General features: G+C 64.8%; 1 protein-coding gene across 7 annotated transcripts; it reads left to right on the forward strand.

The window, feature by feature from the left end:
* Positions 1-429: 429 nt before the first annotated feature.
* On the forward strand, positions 430-19,507 carry PNPLA6 (patatin like domain 6, lysophospholipase). 7 transcript variants are annotated; one of them, XM_082334139.1, is made up of 36 exons: positions 430-492; positions 2,036-2,105; positions 2,230-2,292; positions 3,856-3,943; positions 4,027-4,109; positions 4,190-4,287; positions 4,364-4,504; positions 5,737-5,896; positions 6,002-6,082; positions 6,739-6,867; positions 6,950-7,030; positions 7,109-7,217; positions 7,320-7,412; positions 7,580-7,686; positions 7,779-7,970; positions 8,490-8,567; positions 8,815-9,020; positions 9,149-9,280; positions 9,367-9,490; positions 9,571-9,684; positions 9,981-10,056; positions 10,137-10,277; positions 10,620-10,683; positions 10,756-10,924; positions 10,988-11,170; positions 11,256-11,374; positions 11,464-11,620; positions 12,223-12,339; positions 12,456-12,525; positions 13,790-13,906; positions 15,668-15,816; positions 15,889-16,041; positions 16,819-16,935; positions 18,249-18,345; positions 18,440-18,549; positions 19,168-19,507. In XM_082334139.1, the coding sequence occupies exons 2-36, from the start codon at positions 2,067-2,069 to the stop codon at positions 19,231-19,233; spliced, it is 4,023 nt and encodes a 1,340-aa protein (XP_082190265.1). In that variant the 5' UTR covers positions 430-492; positions 2,036-2,066; the 3' UTR covers positions 19,234-19,507. The 7 variants fall into 7 exon arrangements, with proteins under 7 accessions (XP_082190265.1, XP_082190261.1, XP_082190263.1 ...); XM_082334135.1 differs by lacking the exon at positions 13,790-13,906 and adding an exon at positions 13,425-13,541 and having other exon boundaries at positions 7,109-7,412; XM_082334137.1 differs by lacking the exons at positions 13,790-13,906; positions 18,249-18,345; positions 18,440-18,549; positions 19,168-19,507 and adding an exon at positions 13,425-13,541 and having other exon boundaries at positions 16,819-18,239.
* The last annotated feature ends 539 nt before the right edge of the window (positions 19,508-20,046 follow it).

Raw genomic sequence — 20,046 nt, forward strand, 5'->3', positions numbered from 1 at the left:
GCCAGCACCCATGGGGACGGGGCTGGCGGTGGGCGCTGTCACCCTGGGGTGCCCGTGGGGGGACAGGGGTGGCAGTGGGTGCCAGCACCCGTGGGGACGGGGCTGGCGGTGGTGCCACCACCCCGGGGTGCCCATGTTGGGGACAGACCCGAGGGTCCTCCCCGGTCCCCACCCCCGGGGACCCCCCCCATCCCCCGGCCGCCCTCCCCTGCCACTCCCAAGATGGCGCCGGGGCCGCCCCCACGCCCGCGCCGTCCACTGGTGATGACATCACCACCCCCGCGCCACACCCAAGATGGCGCCCGCCCGCTTGGCCGCGCTCTCTCCTCCCCCCGCCCCGACCTTCCCAACATGGCGGCGCCGTCGCGACGCACGCCCCGCCCCCGTGACGTCAGCGCGAGAGGCGGGGCGGCTTTAAAGGGACCATGACCCCGCGCCGGCCGCCGCTACCACCGAGGCCGGAGCGGGGCGCGGGGCGGCGACCGGCGGCTGGTGAGTGCGGGGGGGGGCGCGGGGGGGCCTCGGCTTTGGGGGGGCCCGGGGGAGGGGGGGGGGGAGCAGAACCCGTTGGAGGGGGGGCAATAACCCCGGGGGGGGGGCAATAGCCCAGCGGGGGGCGAGTATTAGCCCGGGGCGGGGGGGGAGAATGCCGGGGTGGGCGAGTATTAGCCGGAGGGGTAACACAGCGGGGGGGGGGGGAATATTAGCCGGGGAGGGGCGAGTATTAGCCCGGGGGCTGGGGCGGGGGGGGGATGCCGGGGGCGAGTATTAGCCCGGGGGAGGGAGAATGCCGGGGGGGGGCGAGTATTAGCCCGGGGGGGGCTATTGGGGGGGGGGGGGAGGAATAATGCCCGGGGGGCGAGTATTAGCCCGGGGAGGGGGTAATACTGGGGCGGGGGGCAATGTTAGCCTGGGCGGGGGCAACAGTAGCCGAGGGGGCGAGTATTAGCCCATGGGGGGGGTAGTACTGGGAGGGGGGGCAATAGTAGCCGGGGGGGCGAGTATTAGCCCGGGGGGGGTATACTGGGGAGGGGGAGCAATATTAGCCTGGGATGGTGCAATATTAGCCCGGGGGGGCGAGTATTAGCCTGAGGGGGCTATGTTAGCCGGGGGGGGGGCTATATTAGCCTGGGGGGGCGAGTATTAGCCCATGGGGGGGCAATATTAGCCTGGGGAGGGGGCAGAATTGGGGGGGGGGGGCACAATTGGGGGGGTAAAATTGCCCTGGGGGAGGGGCAGAACCAGCCGGGGGGGGGGGGGGCGGTTGTCACCCACGGAGGGGACAGTTGTCACCCACGGGGGGGGGGGGTGGTTGTCACCCATGGGGGGGGGGGGTTGTCACCCATGGGGGGGGGCGGTTGTCACCCATGGGGGGGGTTGTCACCCATGGGGGTGTCACCGGGCGCCGGCACCACCCTCGGGTGACACCGGGCGCGGTGCGGTGGCACCAGGTTGTGTGTGTGTCCCCCCCCCCGTCCCCGCGATGGCATCGGGGGTGACATGTGCCAGCCTCGGTGGCGTGTCCCCCCCCCCCCCCTCCGATGCCACCGTCCCCTCCCTGGGGTGTCCTTGGGAAGGACGGTGGTGACATTGGGGGAGGGGGACACGCACGCCACAGCGGGGCTGGGCCACCGCCGCTCGGGGACCCTTGTCGCGCGGCGGGGTGACGCCGGGGACGGGGGACATCGGTGACGGCGAGGCCTCGGCGCGGTGACCAAAGCTGTCGTGAGGGAGGGTTCCCGCCAGCGCTGCCTCTCCCCGCCGGGGAGGGGACAGTGAAGTCCCCAAGGGGGGGGACATTAAAGTCCCCTCCTGGCCACCCGGTGTCTTGGGGACACCCTGGGGACACCCTGGGGACACCCCAGCTCCCTCCCGCGCCCCATCCCGCAGCAAAGCAAGGCCAACCCCAACCCCCGCCGGCCTCCTCCCCGCCGCGGGGACGTCACCCCCTTGTCACCGGCGCTCGGTGGCCGTCGCGGGTCCCCGCGTCACAAACGGCCCGCGGTTTTGTCATCGGTTTGCCCCGGTTTGGCAGTTTTTTGCATGGGCAGAGCCCCGCCGCGGCCATGGGGCAGAGCGAGTCGGAGCCGCAGGAGGAGGCGGAGGTAGGCAACGTCACCGCGGCGGGGCAGGGGTGACAGTCACCCGTCACCACCCCGCGTGTGTCCCCCCCACACACCCACCCTGGGGGGGGGTCACCGGGGGCTCAGTGTCCCCTTGTCCCCGCAGGACGCGTCCCTGACGGCCGTGCTGCCCAAGCTCTTCGCCGAGGAGCAGCTCCCCACCGGCGCGGTGAGCACCCCCGGGGACACCAACTTGTCCCCGTGTCCCCAGGGGTCAGTGTCCCCATGTCCCCAGGGGTCAGTGTCCCCGTCCCCAGTGCTCTTCAGCACCCCTGAGGGGACACAAACGTGTCCCCATGTCCCCAGGGGTCAGTGTCCCCATGTCCCCAGGGGTCAGCATCCCCGTCCCCAGTGCTCTTCAGCACCCTGAGGGGACACAAACGTGTCCCCATGTCCCCAGGGGTCAGTGTCCCTGTCCCCAATGCTATTGAGCACCCCCGGGGACACCAACTTGTCCCCATGTCCCCAGGGGTCAGTGTCCCCGTCCCCAGGGATCAGCATCCCCATCCCCAGTGCTCTTCAGCACCCTGAGGGGACACAAACGTGTCCCCATGTCCCCAGGGGTCAGTGTCCCCATCCCCAGGGGTCAGTGTCCCCGTCCCCAGTGCTCTTCAGCACCCCTGAGGGGACACAAACGTGTCCCTATGTCCCCAGGTGACAGCATCCTGGTCCCTAATGCTGATGAGCACCCTGAGGGGACACAAACGTGTCCCCATGTCCCCAGGGGTCAGTGTCCCCATGTCCCCAGGGGTCAGCATCCCCGTCCCCAGTGCTCTTCAGCCCCCTGAGGGGACACAAACGTGTCCCCATGTCCCCAGGGGTCAGTGTCCCCATGTCCCCAGGGGTCAGCATCCCCGTCCCCAGTGCTCTTCAGCCCCCTGAGGGGACACAAACGTGTCCCCATGTCCCCAGGGGTCAGTGTCCCTGTCCCCAGTGCTGTTGAGCACCCCCAGGGGACACAAACATGTCCCCATGTCCCCATGTGACAGCATCCTGGTCCCTAATGCTGATGAGCACCCTGAGGGGACACAAACGTGTCCCAATGTCCCCAGGGATCAGTGTCCCTGTCCCCAGTGCTCTTCAGCACCCCAAGGGACACCAGCTTGTCCCCATGTCCCCAGGGGTCAGTGTCCCCGTCCCCAGTGCTGTTGAGCACCCTGAAGGGACACAAACGTGTCCCCATGTCCCCAGGTGACAGCATCCTGGTCCCCAATGCTGATGAGCACCCTGAGGGGACATAAACATGTCCCCATGTCCCCAGGGGTCAGTGTCCCCATCCCCAGGGGTCAGTGTCCCCGTCCCCAGTGCTCTTCAGCCCCCCTGAGGGGACACAAACGTGTCCCCATGCCCCCAGGTGACAGCATCCCGGTCCCCAGTGCTATTGAGCACCTCCAAGGGACACAAACATGTCCCCATGTCCCCAGGGGTCAGTGTCCCCATCCCCAGGGGTCAGTGTCCCCATCCCCAGAGCTCTTCAGCACCCCTGAGGGGACACAAACGTGTCCCCATGTCCCCAGGGGACAGCATCCTGGTCCCCCCTGCTGTTGAGCACCCTGAGGGGACACAAACTTGTCCCCACACCCCAGGTGACAGCATCCCGACCCCTGATGCTGTCGAGCCCCTCTCATCCCTCCACGTCACCACGGTGGCAGTGCCATCGGCCACCCCCTGCGCTCGTCCCTGTCCCCCGGGGGACACCGGGGACCGCGTGGGGACCCGTCGCCCTCCGCAGGTGCTGGGGGCGATGCTCGGCCTCGGCCTCTTCGCCGTCATCGTCGCCGCTGCCATCGCGGTCCTGGTCCGTCGGCTGCGCCTGAAGAGTGAGTGACACCGCCGCGGTGGCCTTGGGGACAGGGGGTGACAGGGCTGCGCCCCGTTAACCCGTCCCCGTCGCGCTCCCCAGAAATACCCGCGCAGGGGACACCGAAATACCGCTTCCGCAAACGGGACAAGATGCTCTTCTACGGCCGCAAGATCATGCGCAAGGTGACGCTCGGGGTGGCAGCCGGGGTGGCTTCGCGTTGTCACCGTCGGGTGACACCCCAGCTCGGTGTCCCCAACCCCAGGTGTCCCAATCCACCTCCTCCCTGGTGGACACCACCATTTCCAGCGCTTCGCGGCCTCGGATGAAAAAAAAACTCAAGATGCTCAACATCGCCAAAAAGTGAGGTGCCACCAGCGCCGGGAGACGGGGAGGGGCGGTGGTGGCCGTGCCCCGATGTCACCTCCTTGTCCCCAAGGTTCCTGCGCATCCAGAAGGAGCTGCCCACGCTGCAGCTGAAGGAGCCGCCGCCCTCGGTGCTGGAGGCCGATTTGACGGAATTTGACGTGGCCAATTCCCATCTTCCCTCCGAGGTTCTCTACATGCTCAAAAATGTCCGGTGAGGCTCAGGATCAGGTCCTGGTGGGCAGGATCCGGCCCCGGGGGCAGGATCAGGCCCCTGGGGGGGGGGTCCGGATCCAGCTGTGGGGGTCAGGATCCGGCCCCAGGGTCAGGATCAGGCCCCTGGGGGGGGTCCGGACCCAGCTGTGGGGGTCAGGATCAGGCCCCAGGGGCAGGATCAGGCCCCTGGGGGGTCAGGACCCAGCTGTGGGGGTCAGGATCCGGCCCCAGGGGCAGGATCAGGCCCCTGGGGGGTCAGGATCCAGCTGTGGGGGTCAGGATCAGGCCCCAGGGGCAGGATCAGGCCCCTGGGGGAGGTCAGGATCCAGCTGTGGGGGTCAGGATCAGGCCCCAGGGTCAGGATCAGGCCCCTGGGGGGTCAGGATCCAGCTGTGGGGGTCAGGATCAGGCCCCAGGGGCAGGATCAGGCCCCTGGGGGGGTCAGGATCAGGCCTCAGGATCAGGATCCAGCTCTGGGGGTCAGGATCAGGCCCCAGGGGGGTCAGGATCCAGCTGTGGGGGTCAGGATCAGGCCCCGAGGGGGTTAAAATCAGGCCCCAGGGTCAGGATCCGGCCCCAGGAGGATCAGGATCAGGAACAGGGGCTCAGGATCCATCCTCGGGGGCTCAGGATCCGGCCCCAGGGGGGTCAGGATCCGTCCCCAGGAGGATCAGGATCCGTCCCCAGGGTCAGGATCCATCCCTGTGGTTCAGGATGCAGCCCCGGAGAGTTCAGGATTTTTCCCTGCGATGCAGAATCTGGCCTGGGGTTCAGGATCCAGCCCCAGGGACTCAGGATCCATCCCTGGGGGTCAGGATCCGGCCCCAGGGGGGTCAGGATCAGGCCCAGGGGCTCAGGATCTGTCCACAGGGGTCAGGATCCATCCTCAGGGGGTCAGGATCAGGCCTCAGGGGGATCAAGATCCAGCCCCAGGGAGTCAGGATCAATCCCTGGGATCAGGATCAGGCCCCACGGGGGGGTCAGGATGCAGCCCCAGAGGGTCAAGATCTGGCCCCAGGGGGATCAGGATCAATCCCTGGGGTCAGGATCCCACCCCAGGGTCAGGATCCAACCCTGGAAACCCTCTGTACGGGGAGGCTGGACCACTACGCCAAAGGATGCTCTTCCCCTTCTGCATCCCCGTCGCCGTGGCAACCGGCCACTGGGGTGGCTCCAGAGGACCGGAGCGGGGCTCCATGTCACCCGCTGTCCCCATCCTTGTCCCCGTAGGGTGCTGGGCCACTTCGAGAAGCCGTTGTTCCTGGAGCTTTGCAAGCACATGGTTTTCCAGCAATGCCAACAAGGGGACTACGTTTTCCGTCCCGGACAACCGGACACCAGCATCTACGTGGTGCAGGATGGCAAGTTGGAGCTCTTCCTCACCGAACCGGTGCGGGGACGGGGACAAGAGGGGGGACGGGGACAAGAGGGAGGGGACAGGGACGTGGGAGGGGGATGGGGATGGAAGAAGTAAGGGGGAGGTTGTGCTTTGCAGGATGGGAAGGAGACGGTGATGAAGGAGGTGTTCCCCGGGGACAGCGTGCACAGCCTGCTCAGCATCCTCGATGTCATCACGGTACCGGCGCCGGGGCTGTCCCCAGCACCCATCCCGTGACAGACTGTGGTTGTCCCCAAGCCCCCTAAACCTGATCGTGGCCATCCCCAAGCCCCCTAAGCTTGAACGTGGCTGTCCCCAAGCCCCTCCAGCCGTCCCCAAACCCCTCCAGCCTGACCGTGGCTGTCCCCCAACCTTCCCAGCCCAACCGTGGCCGTCCCCAAGCCCAACCGTGGCTGTCCCCAGGCCCCACCAGCTGGTGCCAAACCTCTCCAGCCCAACCCTGGCCATCCCCAAGCCCCACCGGCTGTCCCCAGATCCATCCAGCCCCACCGTGGCCGTCCCCAAGCCCTACCATGGCCATCCCCAAACTCCTCCAGCCCAACCGTGGCCATCCCCAAACTCCTCCAGCCCAACCGTGGCCATCCCCAAGCCCAACCGTTGCCATCCCCAAAGTTCTCCAGCCCAACTGTAGCCATCCCCAAACTCCTCCAGCCCAACTGTGGCCATCCCCAAACTCCTCCAGCCCAACCGTGGCCATCCCCAAGCCCAACTAGCCAAAAGCCCAGTGCCACCAGCAGGTTTCACCAGCCCCCAGCTGCCACTGTCCTCCATCCATGGCCGGGATGGACCTCCCCGTCCCATCAAGGCCACCAACGCCATGGCATGTTACCTAGGGCCACCAGCGACCATACCGGACGGTGTGTGCCCGGGCAGCGGAGGACTCCACCGTGCTACGGCTGCCGGTCGAAGCCTTCTCTGCCGTCTTCGAGAAGTACCCCGAGAGCTTGGTGCGGGTGGTGCAGGTGAGTCCAGGTTGGGGGGACCACAGGGGGGGTCCCTTGGGGTGGCAGGGGACCACTGATGGCTTCTTGTCCCCCCCCCCAGATCATCATGGTGCGGCTCCAGCGCGTCACCTTCTTGGCTTTGCACAACTACCTTGGGTTGACCAACGAGCTCTTCAGCCATGTCAGTTCATGCCGAAAATGGGGGGGTCGGGCTGGATCCGCACCCCCCCGCCAGCCCTGCTGATGTCCCCCTTTGCAGGACATGCAACCGCTACGGCTCTTCCCCCAACCCGGCCACGCCGCCCGCACCAGCCCCGTCCGCCACGGCAAGCGGGGACTCGGCAGTGCCGATGAGGGCAGGGAGCCGGGTAAGAGCCGGGAAGGGGGTGCCGGGACTCCCCCCGCCTCATCCCACCACCGCCACGGTGCGGGGCTCGGCTGTGGGTGCTCAGGGTGGTCTCATCCTGCAGCCGACCCGCTGAAAGCCGGAGGCCTGGAGACCCCCACGCCGCCGCCGCCGCTGCCGTTGAGCCGCTGCATCTCCATGCCGGTGGATATCTCCGGTGGGTCGGAGGCTGGAGGAAGGAGGGGGGGTCCCCAAGAGCTGTGCACCCCCCAAGCTCATGCATCCCCCTCCCCAGAGCATCCCCCCACCCCGTGCTTGTGTGTCCCCCGCCCAGTGTCCCCATCTCGGACACCGGTGACCCCCCCCGGTCCCCTCCCGTCGCAGGCATCCAGAAGGGTCCCCGCTCCGACTTTGACATGGCCTACGAACGCGGCCGCATCTCGGTGTCACTGCAGGAGGACAGCACTGGCGCCTTGGCCGCCTTCTCCCGGGTAAGACCGGATCCGGCAACACCACGTCCACCCAAATCCTCCCCACCGGGGTGGCCGCGGACACGTGCCGGAGCTAGCCCATCTCCCCGCAGTCCGTCTCACACGAGCCCAAGGAGCGCAAATCGGTGACGGTAGAGGAGCAACCGTCTGGTGTCTACCACTACAACTACTGCGAGGACGATTCGGCAACGGGGGACTGTCCCTTCGGACCCTACCAGGGCCGCCAGACCAGCGCCATCTTCGAGGCTGCCAAGCGGGAGCTGGTCAAGCTCATGAAGGTGGAGGTGAGGGCAGAAATGGTGCCGGCACGGAGGAATTGTGGCTTTGTGGTGGTCCTCTGGTGCATTGTGGTGGGTTCCCATCGCTTTGTGGTGGTCCCCCGTGGCTTTGTGGTGGTTCTTGTTGCTTCATGTTGGTCTCTGTTGCCTCATGGTGGTCCCCCATCACCTCATGGTGGTCCCTCATCGCTTCATGTTGGTCCCCCATTGCCTCATAGGGGTCCCTGTTGCTTCGTGGTGGGTCCCTGTGGTCTTGTGGTGGGTCCCCATCACCTCATGGTGGATCCCCATCACTTCATGGTGGTCCCCATGGCCTCAGGGTGGTCCCCCAACTCCTTGTGGTGGTCCCCCATCTCCTTGTGGTGGTCCCCATCACTTCATGGCGGGTTCGCATCTCCTCGTGGTGGTCCCCGTTGCTTTGTGGTGATCCCTGTGGCCTCCTGGTGGTCCTCTGTCTTCTCCTGGTGGTCCCCATCTCCTCACGATGGTGCCCATCACCTCATGCGATGCTGTTCTTCCTTCTAGGACCCTTCTCTCCTCAACAACCGTGTCTTGCTCCACCACGCCAAAGCCGGGACAGTCATCGCCCGTCAAGGGGACCAGGTGGGTCTGGGTTTCGAGGAGCTGGTGTGGCGTCTTGCTCCCCCCCACCCTATATTTCCACGGGGTGCTACTCCTCCTACTCCTGCCCCATGGATGGTGGGGGCAGGAATGATCCCCAGAGCCATCTGGAGGGTGCAAAACACCCTGTGAAGAGGACCAGAAGAAACCCCAGGCGGTGCTGGTGGGACCCCTCGTGCCTGGGGGGTCCCAGGTGGCCCCCGACGGTGACAGGGTGCCATTTCGGCAGGACGTGAGCCTCCACTTCGTGCTGTGGGGCTGCCTGCACGTGTACCAGCGGATGATCGACAAGGCGGAGGACGTCTGCCTCTTCTTGACGCAGCCCGGCGAGATGGTGGGACAGCTGGCCGTGCTCACCGGCGAGCCCCTCATCTTCACCATCAAGGCCAACCGCGACTGCACCTTCCTCAAGATCTCCAAGTCGGACTTCTACGAGTGAGTCCCGGCACCGGCGGAGGAGGTTTGGGGCAAAGGGTTGATGCCAAAGGGGATTCCTGCGGTGAGCGCTGTGGTGGCATCTCTTGGGGCCACCACCGTGTCCCCCAACTGCTGTTGACCCATAGGATCATGCGGGAGCAGCCCAGCGTGGTGCTGAGCGTCGCCCACACCGTGGCTGCCCGTATGTCACCCTTCGTGCGCCAGATGGACTTTGCCATCGACTGGATGGCGGTGGAAGCCGGCCGGGCGCTCTACAGGTGGGTACCAACGGTTGGGTGCCCACCTCAGCTTGGTGAGGACCACCTTGGCAGGGGGCTGAGGTCCCGCTGGTGGTGTCCCCCAGGCAGGGTGACAAGTCGGACTGCACCTACATCGCGCTCAACGGGCGTCTCCGCTCCGTCATCCAGAAGGGCAGCGGCAAGAAGGAGCTCATCGGGGAGTACGGCCGCGGGGACCTCATCGGCGTGGTGAGAGCCATGTCGGGGCCAAGCGATGGACACCCTACACGTCCGGCCGATACATCTTGGCTATATGTCTTCTTCTCCAGGTGGAAGCCCTCACCCGGCAGCCCCGTGCCACCACGGTCCACGCGGTCCGGGACACGGAGTTGGCCAAGCTGCCTGAGGGCACCTTGAACAACATCAAGCGCAGATACCCCCAGGTACCCCCAGATCCCCCCCCGGGGTCTGCACCCTCTTCCCATGGAAGGAGCGTGTCCCCCCCAGCTGGTGGCTGCAACACTCGTTAAAACGAGCTTAAATTAAGGAATTAAAGACGTGATTAGAGCTGTTGGAGGAGAAGGGCTGATGTGCTGAAGGGTTGTCCCACTCTGAGGTCCCCAAGGATGGGTGGTGGCACCCAAAAAGGCGTGCGGGACACCAGTTTGAGGTGTTAATGAGTCTCCAGTTTGGGAAGCCCTGCCAGGTCTGATGGCCATCCTCATCCTCATCCCTGCAGGTTGTCACCCGCCTCATCCACCTCCTGAGCCAGAAGATCTTGGGAAACCTTCAGCAGCTCCGTGGGCCATTTGCAAGTAGGTCCCAAAGGGATTGGGGACGGGGGGGTGCCCTCTCCAGGAAGGTGTCCACCACCCCGTCGTCTGTGTCCATGCAGGCTCCGGCTTGGGCATGGCCTCCAGCTCGGAGCCCACCAACCCCACCAGCAACCTGTCAACGGTGGCAGTGCTGCCGGTGTGCGACGACGTGCCCACGGCTGCCTTCACGCTGGAGCTGAAGCACGCGCTCAATGCCATTGGTGAGTGACCATGGCACGGTGGTGGCTGTGGCGTGGAGGTCACCATGGTCCTGTGGCACGCCGGTGACCTGGTGTGGTGGTGACTGCAGCCCCGTGGCACGGAGGTGGCCATGGTCCTGTGGCGTGGCGGACGCCATGGCATGGTGACCATCACAACCCCATGGCATGATGGTGACCGCAGCATGGTGGTGACCACAATCCCATGACACGGTGGCAACCATGGTGTGGCAACAACCAGAGCCACACGCCATGGTGGTGACCACGCCATGGTGGTGACCACAGCCCCATGGTGGTGACCACAGCCCCATGGCATGATGGTGACCCTGTCCCCACCTCTCCCAGGTCCCACGCTGCTCCTCACCAGCGACATCATCCGTGCCCGTCTCGGCTCCTCGGCGCTGGACAGGTAACTCCCATTGGGAGGAACATCACCGGTGACCCACCACCATGCCGCCGGCTGATCCCTCCATCTTGGCAGCATCCAGGAGTACCGCCTGTCGGGCTGGCTGGCGCAGCAGGAGGACATCCACCGCATCGTCCTGTACCAAACCGACTGTACCCTGACGCCGTGGACCGTGCGCTGCATCCGTCAAGCCGACTGCATCCTCATCGTAGGGTTGGGCGACCAAGAGCCGGCACTGGGAGAGGTGAGGCGTGGGGTTAGGCGGTGGTGGGACAACGCCGCGCCGGGTGGCTGACGGCTTCTACAGCTGGAGCAGATGCTGGAGAACACAGCGGTGCGTGCGCTGAAGCAGTTGGTCCTCCTACACCGTGAGGACGGTCCTAGTCCTTCCCGCACCGTTGAGTGGCTCAACATGCGTAGCTGGTGCTCGGGCCACCTCCACATCAAGTGTCCCCGGCGCGTCTTCTCCCGCCGTAGCCCCACCAAACTGGTACGTGTGTCCCTCTGGGTGACCTTGATGGTCCACCATCATCATCGTCATCACCATCGTCGCCCATCGTCCATCCCATCCGCAGCGGGAGATGTACGAGAAGGTGTTTGAGAAGAGCGCCGACCGCCACAGCGACTTCTCCCGGTTGGCACGGGTCCTCACCGGCAACACCATCGCCCTCGTCTTGGGGGGCGGCGGAGCCAGGTGGGTGCCGCGCCGTGGCAGGATGCGACCCGGCAGGGTGGGGGTCCCGCTGTCGTCCATCCTCCTCTTCGTTTTCTCCATCCATCCAGGGGTTGCTCCCACATCGGGGTGATCAAGGCGATGGAGGAGTCAGGGATCCCCATCGACATGGTGGGTGGCACCTCCATCGGCGCCTTCATCGGGGCGCTCTACGCCGAGGAGCGCAGCGCCGTCCGCACCAAGCAGCGGGCGCGCGAGTGGGCCAAGGTGGGTGCTGTGCCACGGCCCCCACCCCGGCGAAGGGCCCCCCTGCCTGTGGCCAGCCCTGCCTGGGGTGTTTCTAAAGCATCTCCTTCCTCCTTTTCTTCTTCCTCCTTCTCCTTCCTCCTTCTTCGTCTCCTTCCTCCTTCTTCGTCTCCTTCCTCCTTCTTCATCTTCTTCCTCCTTCTTCGTCTTCTTCCTCCTTCTTCGTCTCCTTCCTCCTTTGCCTTCTCTCCTCCTCCTTCTTATTCTTTCTCCTCCTCTTTCTTCTCCCTCCTCCTCCTCCTCCACCACCTTTTCTCATTTTCTTCTGTTGCTGCTTCTTTCTCCTCTTCTTTCCTTTTTCTTTCTACTCCTCCTTCTCCTTCTCTTCTCCCTCTTCTCTTCTCTTCTCTTCTCTTCTCTTCTCTTCTCTTCTCTTCTCTTCTCTTCTCTTCTCTTCTCTTCTCTTCTCTTCTCTTCTCTTCTCTTCTCCTTCTCCTTCTCCTTCTCCTTCTCCTTCTCCTTCTCCTCTCATTATTATTATTCTTCCTTCTCCTCCTTCTCCTCCTTTTTTTCTCCTCCTCCTCCTTCTCTCCTTCTTATTCATCCTCCTCCTCCTCCTCCAGTGCATGAATTCGGTATTCGAGACCGTCCTGGACCTCACCTACCCCATCACCTCCATGTTTTCGGGTTCAGCCTTCAACGCCAGCATCAACAAGGTTTTCCAGGACAAGCAGATCGAGGTGCGGCGCACCGACGCCCCCCGGGGCTGCACCCACCCATGGTGGAGACTCCGACCACCTCCCCACCCACCCACCAGTGTCCTCACGGCGTCACCCACCCCGTCTTGTCCCCGCAGGACCTGTGGCTTCCCTACTTCAACGTCACGACCGACATCACGGCCTCGGCCATGCGGGTGCACACGGACGGTAAGAGCTCCCCGGGATGCTGGGGAAGCTTCTCCGGTGCCACCACATCCCCGCCTGTGGGGACCCTCCTCAGCAGCACCCCAAAACGGTGTCGCTGCCCCACGGGGGAAGGTTTGCCACGTGCCAAGGGGAGGACGCATCCTGGCACGGCAAGGAAAGAGCTTGGAGGGCTCGTGGTGAGCCCGGGCCGTGGTGGCTTCCCAGAGCCACCTGGTGCTGGTGACCCCGCCAGGCTCAGCTCCCCGTGGGGGTCTGGCTGTGCCCCACGTCCTCGGTGGGGTTGGGGGCACGATCGGGGTGCAGAGCCGCATCCTGACACCCCAAGCATGCATGTCCCCTCTAACATATCTGCTCACCACTAACCCCAGTAACCCACGCTGACGGCATGTGGGGCACGGGGACGCGGTGGCAGTGCTGGGGATGCCGTGGTGGTGGGGACGGTGCCGTGGTGGTGGTGGTGGAGACAACGTGGTGGTGGGGATGCCGTGGTGGTGGTGGGGATGCCGCGGCGGTGGTGGGGAACATGGTGGTGGTGGGGACGTTGCGGTGGTGGGGACGTTGCGGTGGCTGCCCCTCCTCCTTGCCTGGTGTCGGAGCTCACCTGGGACATTGAGCCGTCCACGGGGCGCACGCGGTGGCTCGTAAGCAGCCTGGCTCTCGCTCTGCCTGCTCCTCTGGCCTCTAACGCCAACTAATCCCCCCTCACCACCCCTAACCCTCCGGCGAGCGTCTCGCCTGTCCATCCTTCCCCATCCCGGCATGGCCGAGGTGCTTTCCCTTGGTCTCGGGGCTGCAAACGTCCCACCGGCGCGGTGCCAACATCCTCGGTCCCCTCCCGCCGGGTGCTGGGGTACGTCCCGTCCCCCCGTGGCCGTGACCATGTCCTCTCCCTCCGGCAGGCAGCCTTTGGCGTTACGTCCGAGCCAGTGCATCTTATACCCCCTACCTGCCTCCACTCTGCGACCCCAAGGACAGCCACTGGCTCGTGGACGGCTGCTATGTTAACAATGTCCCAGGTCAGCATCTCGCTCGCCGGGGCCGCCGGCCTCCCCCCCAAAAAACCACGTCCCATCCCAAGTTGAGCCACCCGGGCTTTCTAAACGGCCGGTCAGGGCGCGCGATGGGTTCCTCTGCCACCCGTGGGTGCCCGTTGGGCACCCGTGGGGTGTAGACGGCCCTGGGCGCAGGCAGGGGCGAGGGGCAGCCCCCCCAACGGGGGGTCTCGGGCAGGCCGTGCTCATTGCGTTTGTTCCCGCCGGCGCAGGCTCGCTCTGGCGGTACGTGCGAGCCAGCATGACCCTTTCTGGCTACCTACCGCCACTCTGCGACCCCAAGGACGGCAACTTACTGATGGACGGTGGTTACATCAACAACCTGCCAGGCAAGTAGCAGCTCGACGCCGTCGCCGTCACCGCCCAACCGGGCCGGCAGCCAATGCGGCGCCAGGTCTGGCCCCGAGGGCGGCGGCGGGCGGTTGGGTGTGGGCTGCATGGCCACCACGAGATGGGTCCTCAATGGATGGAGACGTTGAGGTTGGATTTGGGACATCTTGCTTGGTTTTGCATCTGCTTGGCGTTTTCGTTGTTGGGCGTCCTCTTGGGGCGTCTTCATCCTCCGTCATGTGCCGAAAAAGTCGCACAGTCTTGCGTCATCTCTTGGTGTCATCGGCACCAGGTGGCTTCCCAGATCATCCTTCTTCACACGCAAAAAACATCCCTCCATCTTGCACCATCTCTGGGTGTCCTCGGCACCAGGTGCCCTCCTAGAGCATCTCCATGCTCCTTATGTACCAACCACCTTCCTCCATCCTGCATCATCCTCTCCTGGTGTCCTCGGCGTTGGGTGTTCTGCCAGGGCACCTCTGTCCTCCTGCAGGTACAGGCCACCTCCCTCCATCCTGCACCATCTTTTGGTGTCCTCAGCATCGAGCGTCCTCCTGGGGCATCTTCGTGCTTCATCGTGTGCAAGCCACCTTTGTCCATCTCACATCATCCTCTCTGGATGTTCTCAGCTCCAGGTGTCCTCCTTGGGCCTCTCCATCCTCCTTCACCTACAAGACACCTCCATCTGTCTTGTGCCAGCTCTCGGTGTCTTTGACACCGGGTGTCCTCCATGCTCTTTCACAGGCAAGCCGCCTCCCTCTGTCTCATCCCATCTCTTGGTGGCACTGGGTGCCTTCCTGGGACACCTTCACGTGCAAGCCGCCTTTGTCCCTCCTGCCTCACCTTCTCCTGGTGCCCTCAGCACCGGATTGCCTCCTGGGGCATCTCCGTCCTCGTTGATGTGCAAGCCACCTCCTGTCATCTCAAACTACCTCTTGGGGTCTTTGACACCAGGTGCCCTCCACGCTCCTTCACGTGCACGGCACCTCCCTCCATCTCAAAGCCTCTCTTGGTGTCCTCAATGCCAGGTCCCCTCCCAGAACATCTCCATGCTCCTTCCCATGCAAGCCACCTCCATTCTGTGTCATCTGGTGTCCTTGGCGCCGGGTGCCCTCCCAGGACATCGCCATCCTTCTTCGTATGCAAACCACGTCCCTCCGTCCTGCACCATGTTTTGGTGCCTCTGGTACGTGGTGGCCTCCTGCGGTATCTTTGCGCTCCTTCATTTCCAAGCCACCTTCCTCCATCTTGCATCGTCTTTTGGTGTCCTCAGCGCCAGGCGCCCTCCTGGAGCATCTCCATCCTCTTTCGCACGCAAACCACCTCCCTCCATCTTGCCTCATCTCTTGATGTCCTCGGCACCGGGTGCTCCATGTCAAGCCGCCTCCATCCACCTCGCGTCATCTCCTGGTGTCCTCACCACTGGGTGTCCTCCTGGGGCATCTCCACGCTCCTTCGCATCCCACCACAGATGCTGCAACTTGCCTGTGCCCCCCAGCACATGCAGCGGGTTGCATGACTGCTCTGCTCCCCGCCGGCACGTCCTGCCGCTGGGCTCCCGCCCCCAACTCCGGCACCCATGGGACACTGCTCGTCCCACCACGAGCCCCAGCACGGCTTTGCCATCCAGCCCAGGCTCGGGGACAATCCCTTGCCCCCATTTCCCTCCTCCGCTCGTGCCACCACCTCTCGCCGTGGCCTCGGACCGGGGGAAAACCGCGCCGCTGCCGACCCAGCTTCTTCCTTTCCCGCCCCCGCAGCCGACATCGCCCGCAACATGGGCGCCAAGACGGTGATCGCCATCGACGTGGGCAGCCAGGATGAGACGGACCTGTGCAACTACGGGGACAGCCTGTCTGGCTGGTGGCTTCTCTGGAAACGTCTCAACCCCTGGGCTGAAAAAGTCAAGGTGAGGACCGGTGGGACGCGGGGATGGTGGTGAGCCGGTGCGGGCAGGGTGCTGAGCACCTTGTCCTCTCAGGTGCCCGACATGGCGGAGATCCAGTCCCGCCTGGCCTACGTGTCGTGCGTGCGGCAGCTGGAGGTGGTGAAGTCCAGCTCCTACTGCGAGTACATCCGCCCCCCCATCGACCGCTTCAAGACCATGGATTTCGGCAAGTTCGACGAGATCTACGTGAGTTGGGGGACGGAGAGGCCGGTGGGGTGGCCTGGACCATCGTTTAGGGTGCCTCTGGCCATCAATGGGGTGCCCCAAGCCGTGGGTTGGGGTTCTCCAGCCATCAGTTGGGGTGTCCTGGCCGTAGATTGGGGTGCCCTGGCCATTGACAGGGTGCTCTGGCCACTAATGGGGTGCCCCAGATGTGGATTGGGGTGCCCTTGCCATCAGTCGGGTGACCAGGCTATGAACAGGGTGTCCTGGCCATCGGGTAGGGTCAACCAGCAATCGATTGGGCGTCCCAGCCACCATGTGGGGGTGCTCTGGTCCATCGGTTGGGGTGTCCTGGCCGTTGGTGGGGTGCCCCAGCTGTCAGTTGGGTGCTTAAGGCATCATTCAGCCATTAACGGAGTGACTGGATCATCATCTGGGGGTGCCTGAGCCATCATTCGGGGTGCTTGGGCCATCAATGGCCATTATTCGGGGTGCCTGGGCCATCGGTTGGGGTGCCCAAGCCATTGGTTGGGTGCCCCAGCCATCAGTGGGGTGCTTTTGGCCATCATTTGGGGTGCTTTTGGCCATCATTTGGGGTGTCCTGACTAGGTTGAGCATCCCAATCCTCGTTTGCGGTACCTTGGCCATCAGTTGGGTGCCACAGCCGTGAACTGGGTGTCCTGGGCCATCAGTTGGGATGGCCAAGGCATCAGTTGCGTGCCCAGGCTGTTATTTGGGGTGCCCCAGGCCGTTGTTTGGGGTGCCCGGGCCACCGATGGGCTGCGGCCGCTCTCCCCGCAGGACGTGGGGTACCAGCACGGCAAAGTGGTCTTCGACGGCTGGAGCCGGGGCGACATCATTGAGAAGATGGTGAAGGACCGGCGTTCGGCCGACTTCTATGAGAGCAAACGCATGGACGTGAGCAAGGGGCGGCACCGGGGCCCCGTGGGTGGCGGTGGCTGCCCAGGGACCCACCTCGGGCCACCCTGGCCCTGGCCCCCTGATTTTAAGGCCCTGGAGCCATCTTCAGGGAGCAGCAGCCTGCCTGTCCCTTGTCCCCTCTGTCTCTCCAGTGTCCTTCTAGTCCTCCTGGTGCAGATTGTCCCCCCCCGGTGTCCTCCTGTCCCTCACCGGCATCTTCCTGTGCCCCCCAGCCCTGCTTCATCCTTCTGTCCCCTTCTTGGTCCGTCCTCCTGTCCCCGTGAGCCATCTCCTGTCCCCTCCACCATCCTTGTCCCCTCCTTGGTCCATCTCCTGTCCCCTCCTTGCTCCATCCTGTCCCCGTGAGCCATCTCCTGTCCGCTCCACCATCCTTGTCCCCTCCTTGGTCCATCTCCTGTCCCCTCCTTGGTCCATCTCCTGTCCCCATGAGCCATCTCCTGTCCCCTCCACCATCCTTGTCCCCTCCTTGGTCCATCTCCTGTCCCCTCCTTGCTCCATCCTGTCCCCATGAGCCATCTCCTGTCCCCTCCACCATCCTTGTCCCCTCCTTGGTCCATCTCCTGTCCCCATGAGCCATCTCCTGTCCCCTCCACCATCCTTGTCCCCTTCTTGGTCCATCTCCTGTCCCCTCCTCGCTCCATCCTGTCCCCGTGAGCCATCTCCTGTCCCCTCCTCGCTCCATCTCCTGTCCCCTCCACCATCCTTGTCCCCTCCTTGGTCCATCTCCTGTCCCCTCATCGCTCCGTCCTGTCCCCGTGAGCCATCTCCTGTCCCCTCCACCATCCTTGTCCCCTCCTTGGTCCATCTCCTGTCCCCGTGAGCCATCTCCTGTCCCCTCCACCATCCTTGTCCCCTTCTTGCTCCATCCTGTCCCCTTGGTCCATCTCCCATCCCCCCCTTACTCCATCCTGTCCTTTTGAGCCATCTCCTGTCCCCTTCTTGGTCCATCTCCTGTCCCCATGAGCCATCTCCTGTCCCCTCCACCATCCTTGTCCCCTCCTTGCTCCATCCTGTCCCCGTGAGCCATCTCCTGTCCCCTCCACCATCCTTGTCCCCTCCTTGCTCCATCCTGTCCCCGTGAGCCATCTCCTGTCCCCTCCACCATCCTTGTCCCCTCCTTGGTCCATCTCCTGTCACCCCGGCCTCCTTCTGTCCCCCTCTCTGCGTCCCCCGCTGCCCTTACCCATCTCGCGTCCCTCCTCCTGCCCCCTCCCTCCTCACCCATCTCACACGTGGCGGCGGGGGGCTGCTTGGGGGTGTCGTCCCCCCCCCCTTTTTTCCTCCCGTAGGTGCTCACCTGCCCGAGCGCCGGCTTCACCGACCTGGCGGAGATCGTGTCCCGCATCGAGCCCGCCAAGCCGTACTTGTCCGACGGATACGCGGACGGTGAGCTGGGGGGGTGGCGGGGGGGGGTCTGGGGCCCGATCCGGATCCGGCAGCCTGACCGTGCCCCCCCCTTTTGCCCCCCACCCCACCCCAGAGGAGTCCGACTACCTCACCGAGTACGAGGACGAGGGGCCGGAGCCAGTGCGGGGCGAGGAGGACGCGTTCGCCCCGTCGGAGTGGGCCAACGCCGGCGCCTTGGAGGCTGTGAGTGCTCCCGGTCGTGGAGACCCTCCGAAAGGGGGTGTCCCTGGGTCTGGGGGCTCCCAAGGGTGCCCCGACCCCGTGCATGGGGGTACATGGGCATGGAGACCCTCCAAAATGGGGTGTCCCTGGGTCTGGGGGCTCCCAAGGGTGCCCTGACCCCGTGCATGGGGGTGTGTGGGCATGGAGACCCTCCGAAATGGGGTGTCCCTGGGTTTGGGGGCTCCCAAGGGTGCCCTGACCCCGTGCATGGGGGTACGTGGGCATGGAGACCCTCCGAAATGGGGTGTCCCTGGGTTTGGGGGCTCCCAAGGGTGCCCCGACCCCGTGCATGGGGGTGTGTGGGCATGGAGACCCTCCGAAATGGGGTGTCCCTGGGTCTGGGGGCTCCCAAGGGTGCCCCGACCCCGTGCATGGGGTGTTCCCGGGGCCGATCCTGGCCACGGAGACCCCCCCAAAATGGGGGCTCGGGGACAGCCTGGACCCCACGGGTGCTGCCCCGCGTCCCCGTCCCGGTGGCCCCACCATGTCCCCCAGCTCCCTGCGGGGTTGGGGACAGCCTGGACCCCACGGGTGCTGCCCCGCGTCCCCGTGTCCCCACCGTGTCCCTTGTCTCCCCAGGAGGAGGAGAGGAGCCTGCGGCACCGCCCGAGCCCGGCCCGCGCCCCCTCCGCACCCCAAACCTGACCCCACCGTCACCCAAGGACCCCCAGAGCCAGCACTACCTCCGCGCCCCGGGGGTGTCCCTTCTCCCCTCTCCCCTTTTCTGCGGCCGCTTCCCCGGCCGGGCCTCGGCCCCCACGGCACTTTTCCGCTCCTCCTTGGCCCCATCGCCGTCCCCAAGCTGGGGTGACGCCGGGGGGGCTCCGGGGACCCCCATTTTCCCCCCTCCTGCACTGTTGCACTGGCCCAGATCCCCTCCGAGGCCCGGCCTTGCCCCGCTGGGGAGGAGGGGAAGTGACTGCTGTATATTTTCATTTTTCTTTTTTTTTTTAATTATTATTATTATTATTATTTAAAACGAACCCGGCCCCTCTATTTTCTTTTTAAATTATTATTAATTATTATTATTTAAAATTAACCCAGCGGTGCTCATCCAGAGAGAAAGGCTTCAAGGCTGTCACAGGGCGCGATGCGCCCAGCTCCGGGGTGACGCCGCCACGGCACGGCAAAAGCCTCGGCGCGGGGTTCGTTGGCACCGCGTAACGCCGTACGATCACCCGGTAACGCCGTACGAGCACCCCGTAACGCCGTACGAGCACCCTGTAACACCGTACAACCACCGCGTAACGCCGTACGAGCACCCCATAACACCGTACGAGCACCCCATAACGCCGTACGAGCACCCTGTAACACCGTACAACCACCGCGTAACGCCGTACGAGCACCCCGTAACGCCGTACGAGCACCCCGTAACACTGTACAACCACCCTGTAACGCCGTACGAGCACCCCGTAACGCCGTAAGACCACCCCGTAACGCCGTAAGACCACCCCGTAA

This window comes from Platalea leucorodia (assembly GCF_965183815.1).
Source record: "Platalea leucorodia genome assembly, chromosome: 29".
Taxonomy (NCBI): Eukaryota; Metazoa; Chordata; class Aves; order Pelecaniformes; family Threskiornithidae; genus Platalea; species Platalea leucorodia.

Bases quoted from the DNA above. Each gene is read 5' to 3' on its own strand.
- PNPLA6 (XM_082334134.1), top strand. From the start codon at position 2,067: ATGGGGCAGAGCGAGTCGGAGCCGCAGGAGGAGGCGGAG. The intron at 4,505-5,736 runs GTGAGGCTCAGG...TTGTCCCCGTAG, and splicing joins TACATGCTCAAAAATGTCCG to GGTGCTGGGCCACTTCGAGA. The intron at 5,897-6,001 runs GTGCGGGGACGG...TGTGCTTTGCAG, and splicing joins AGCTCTTCCTCACCGAACCG to GATGGGAAGGAGACGGTGAT.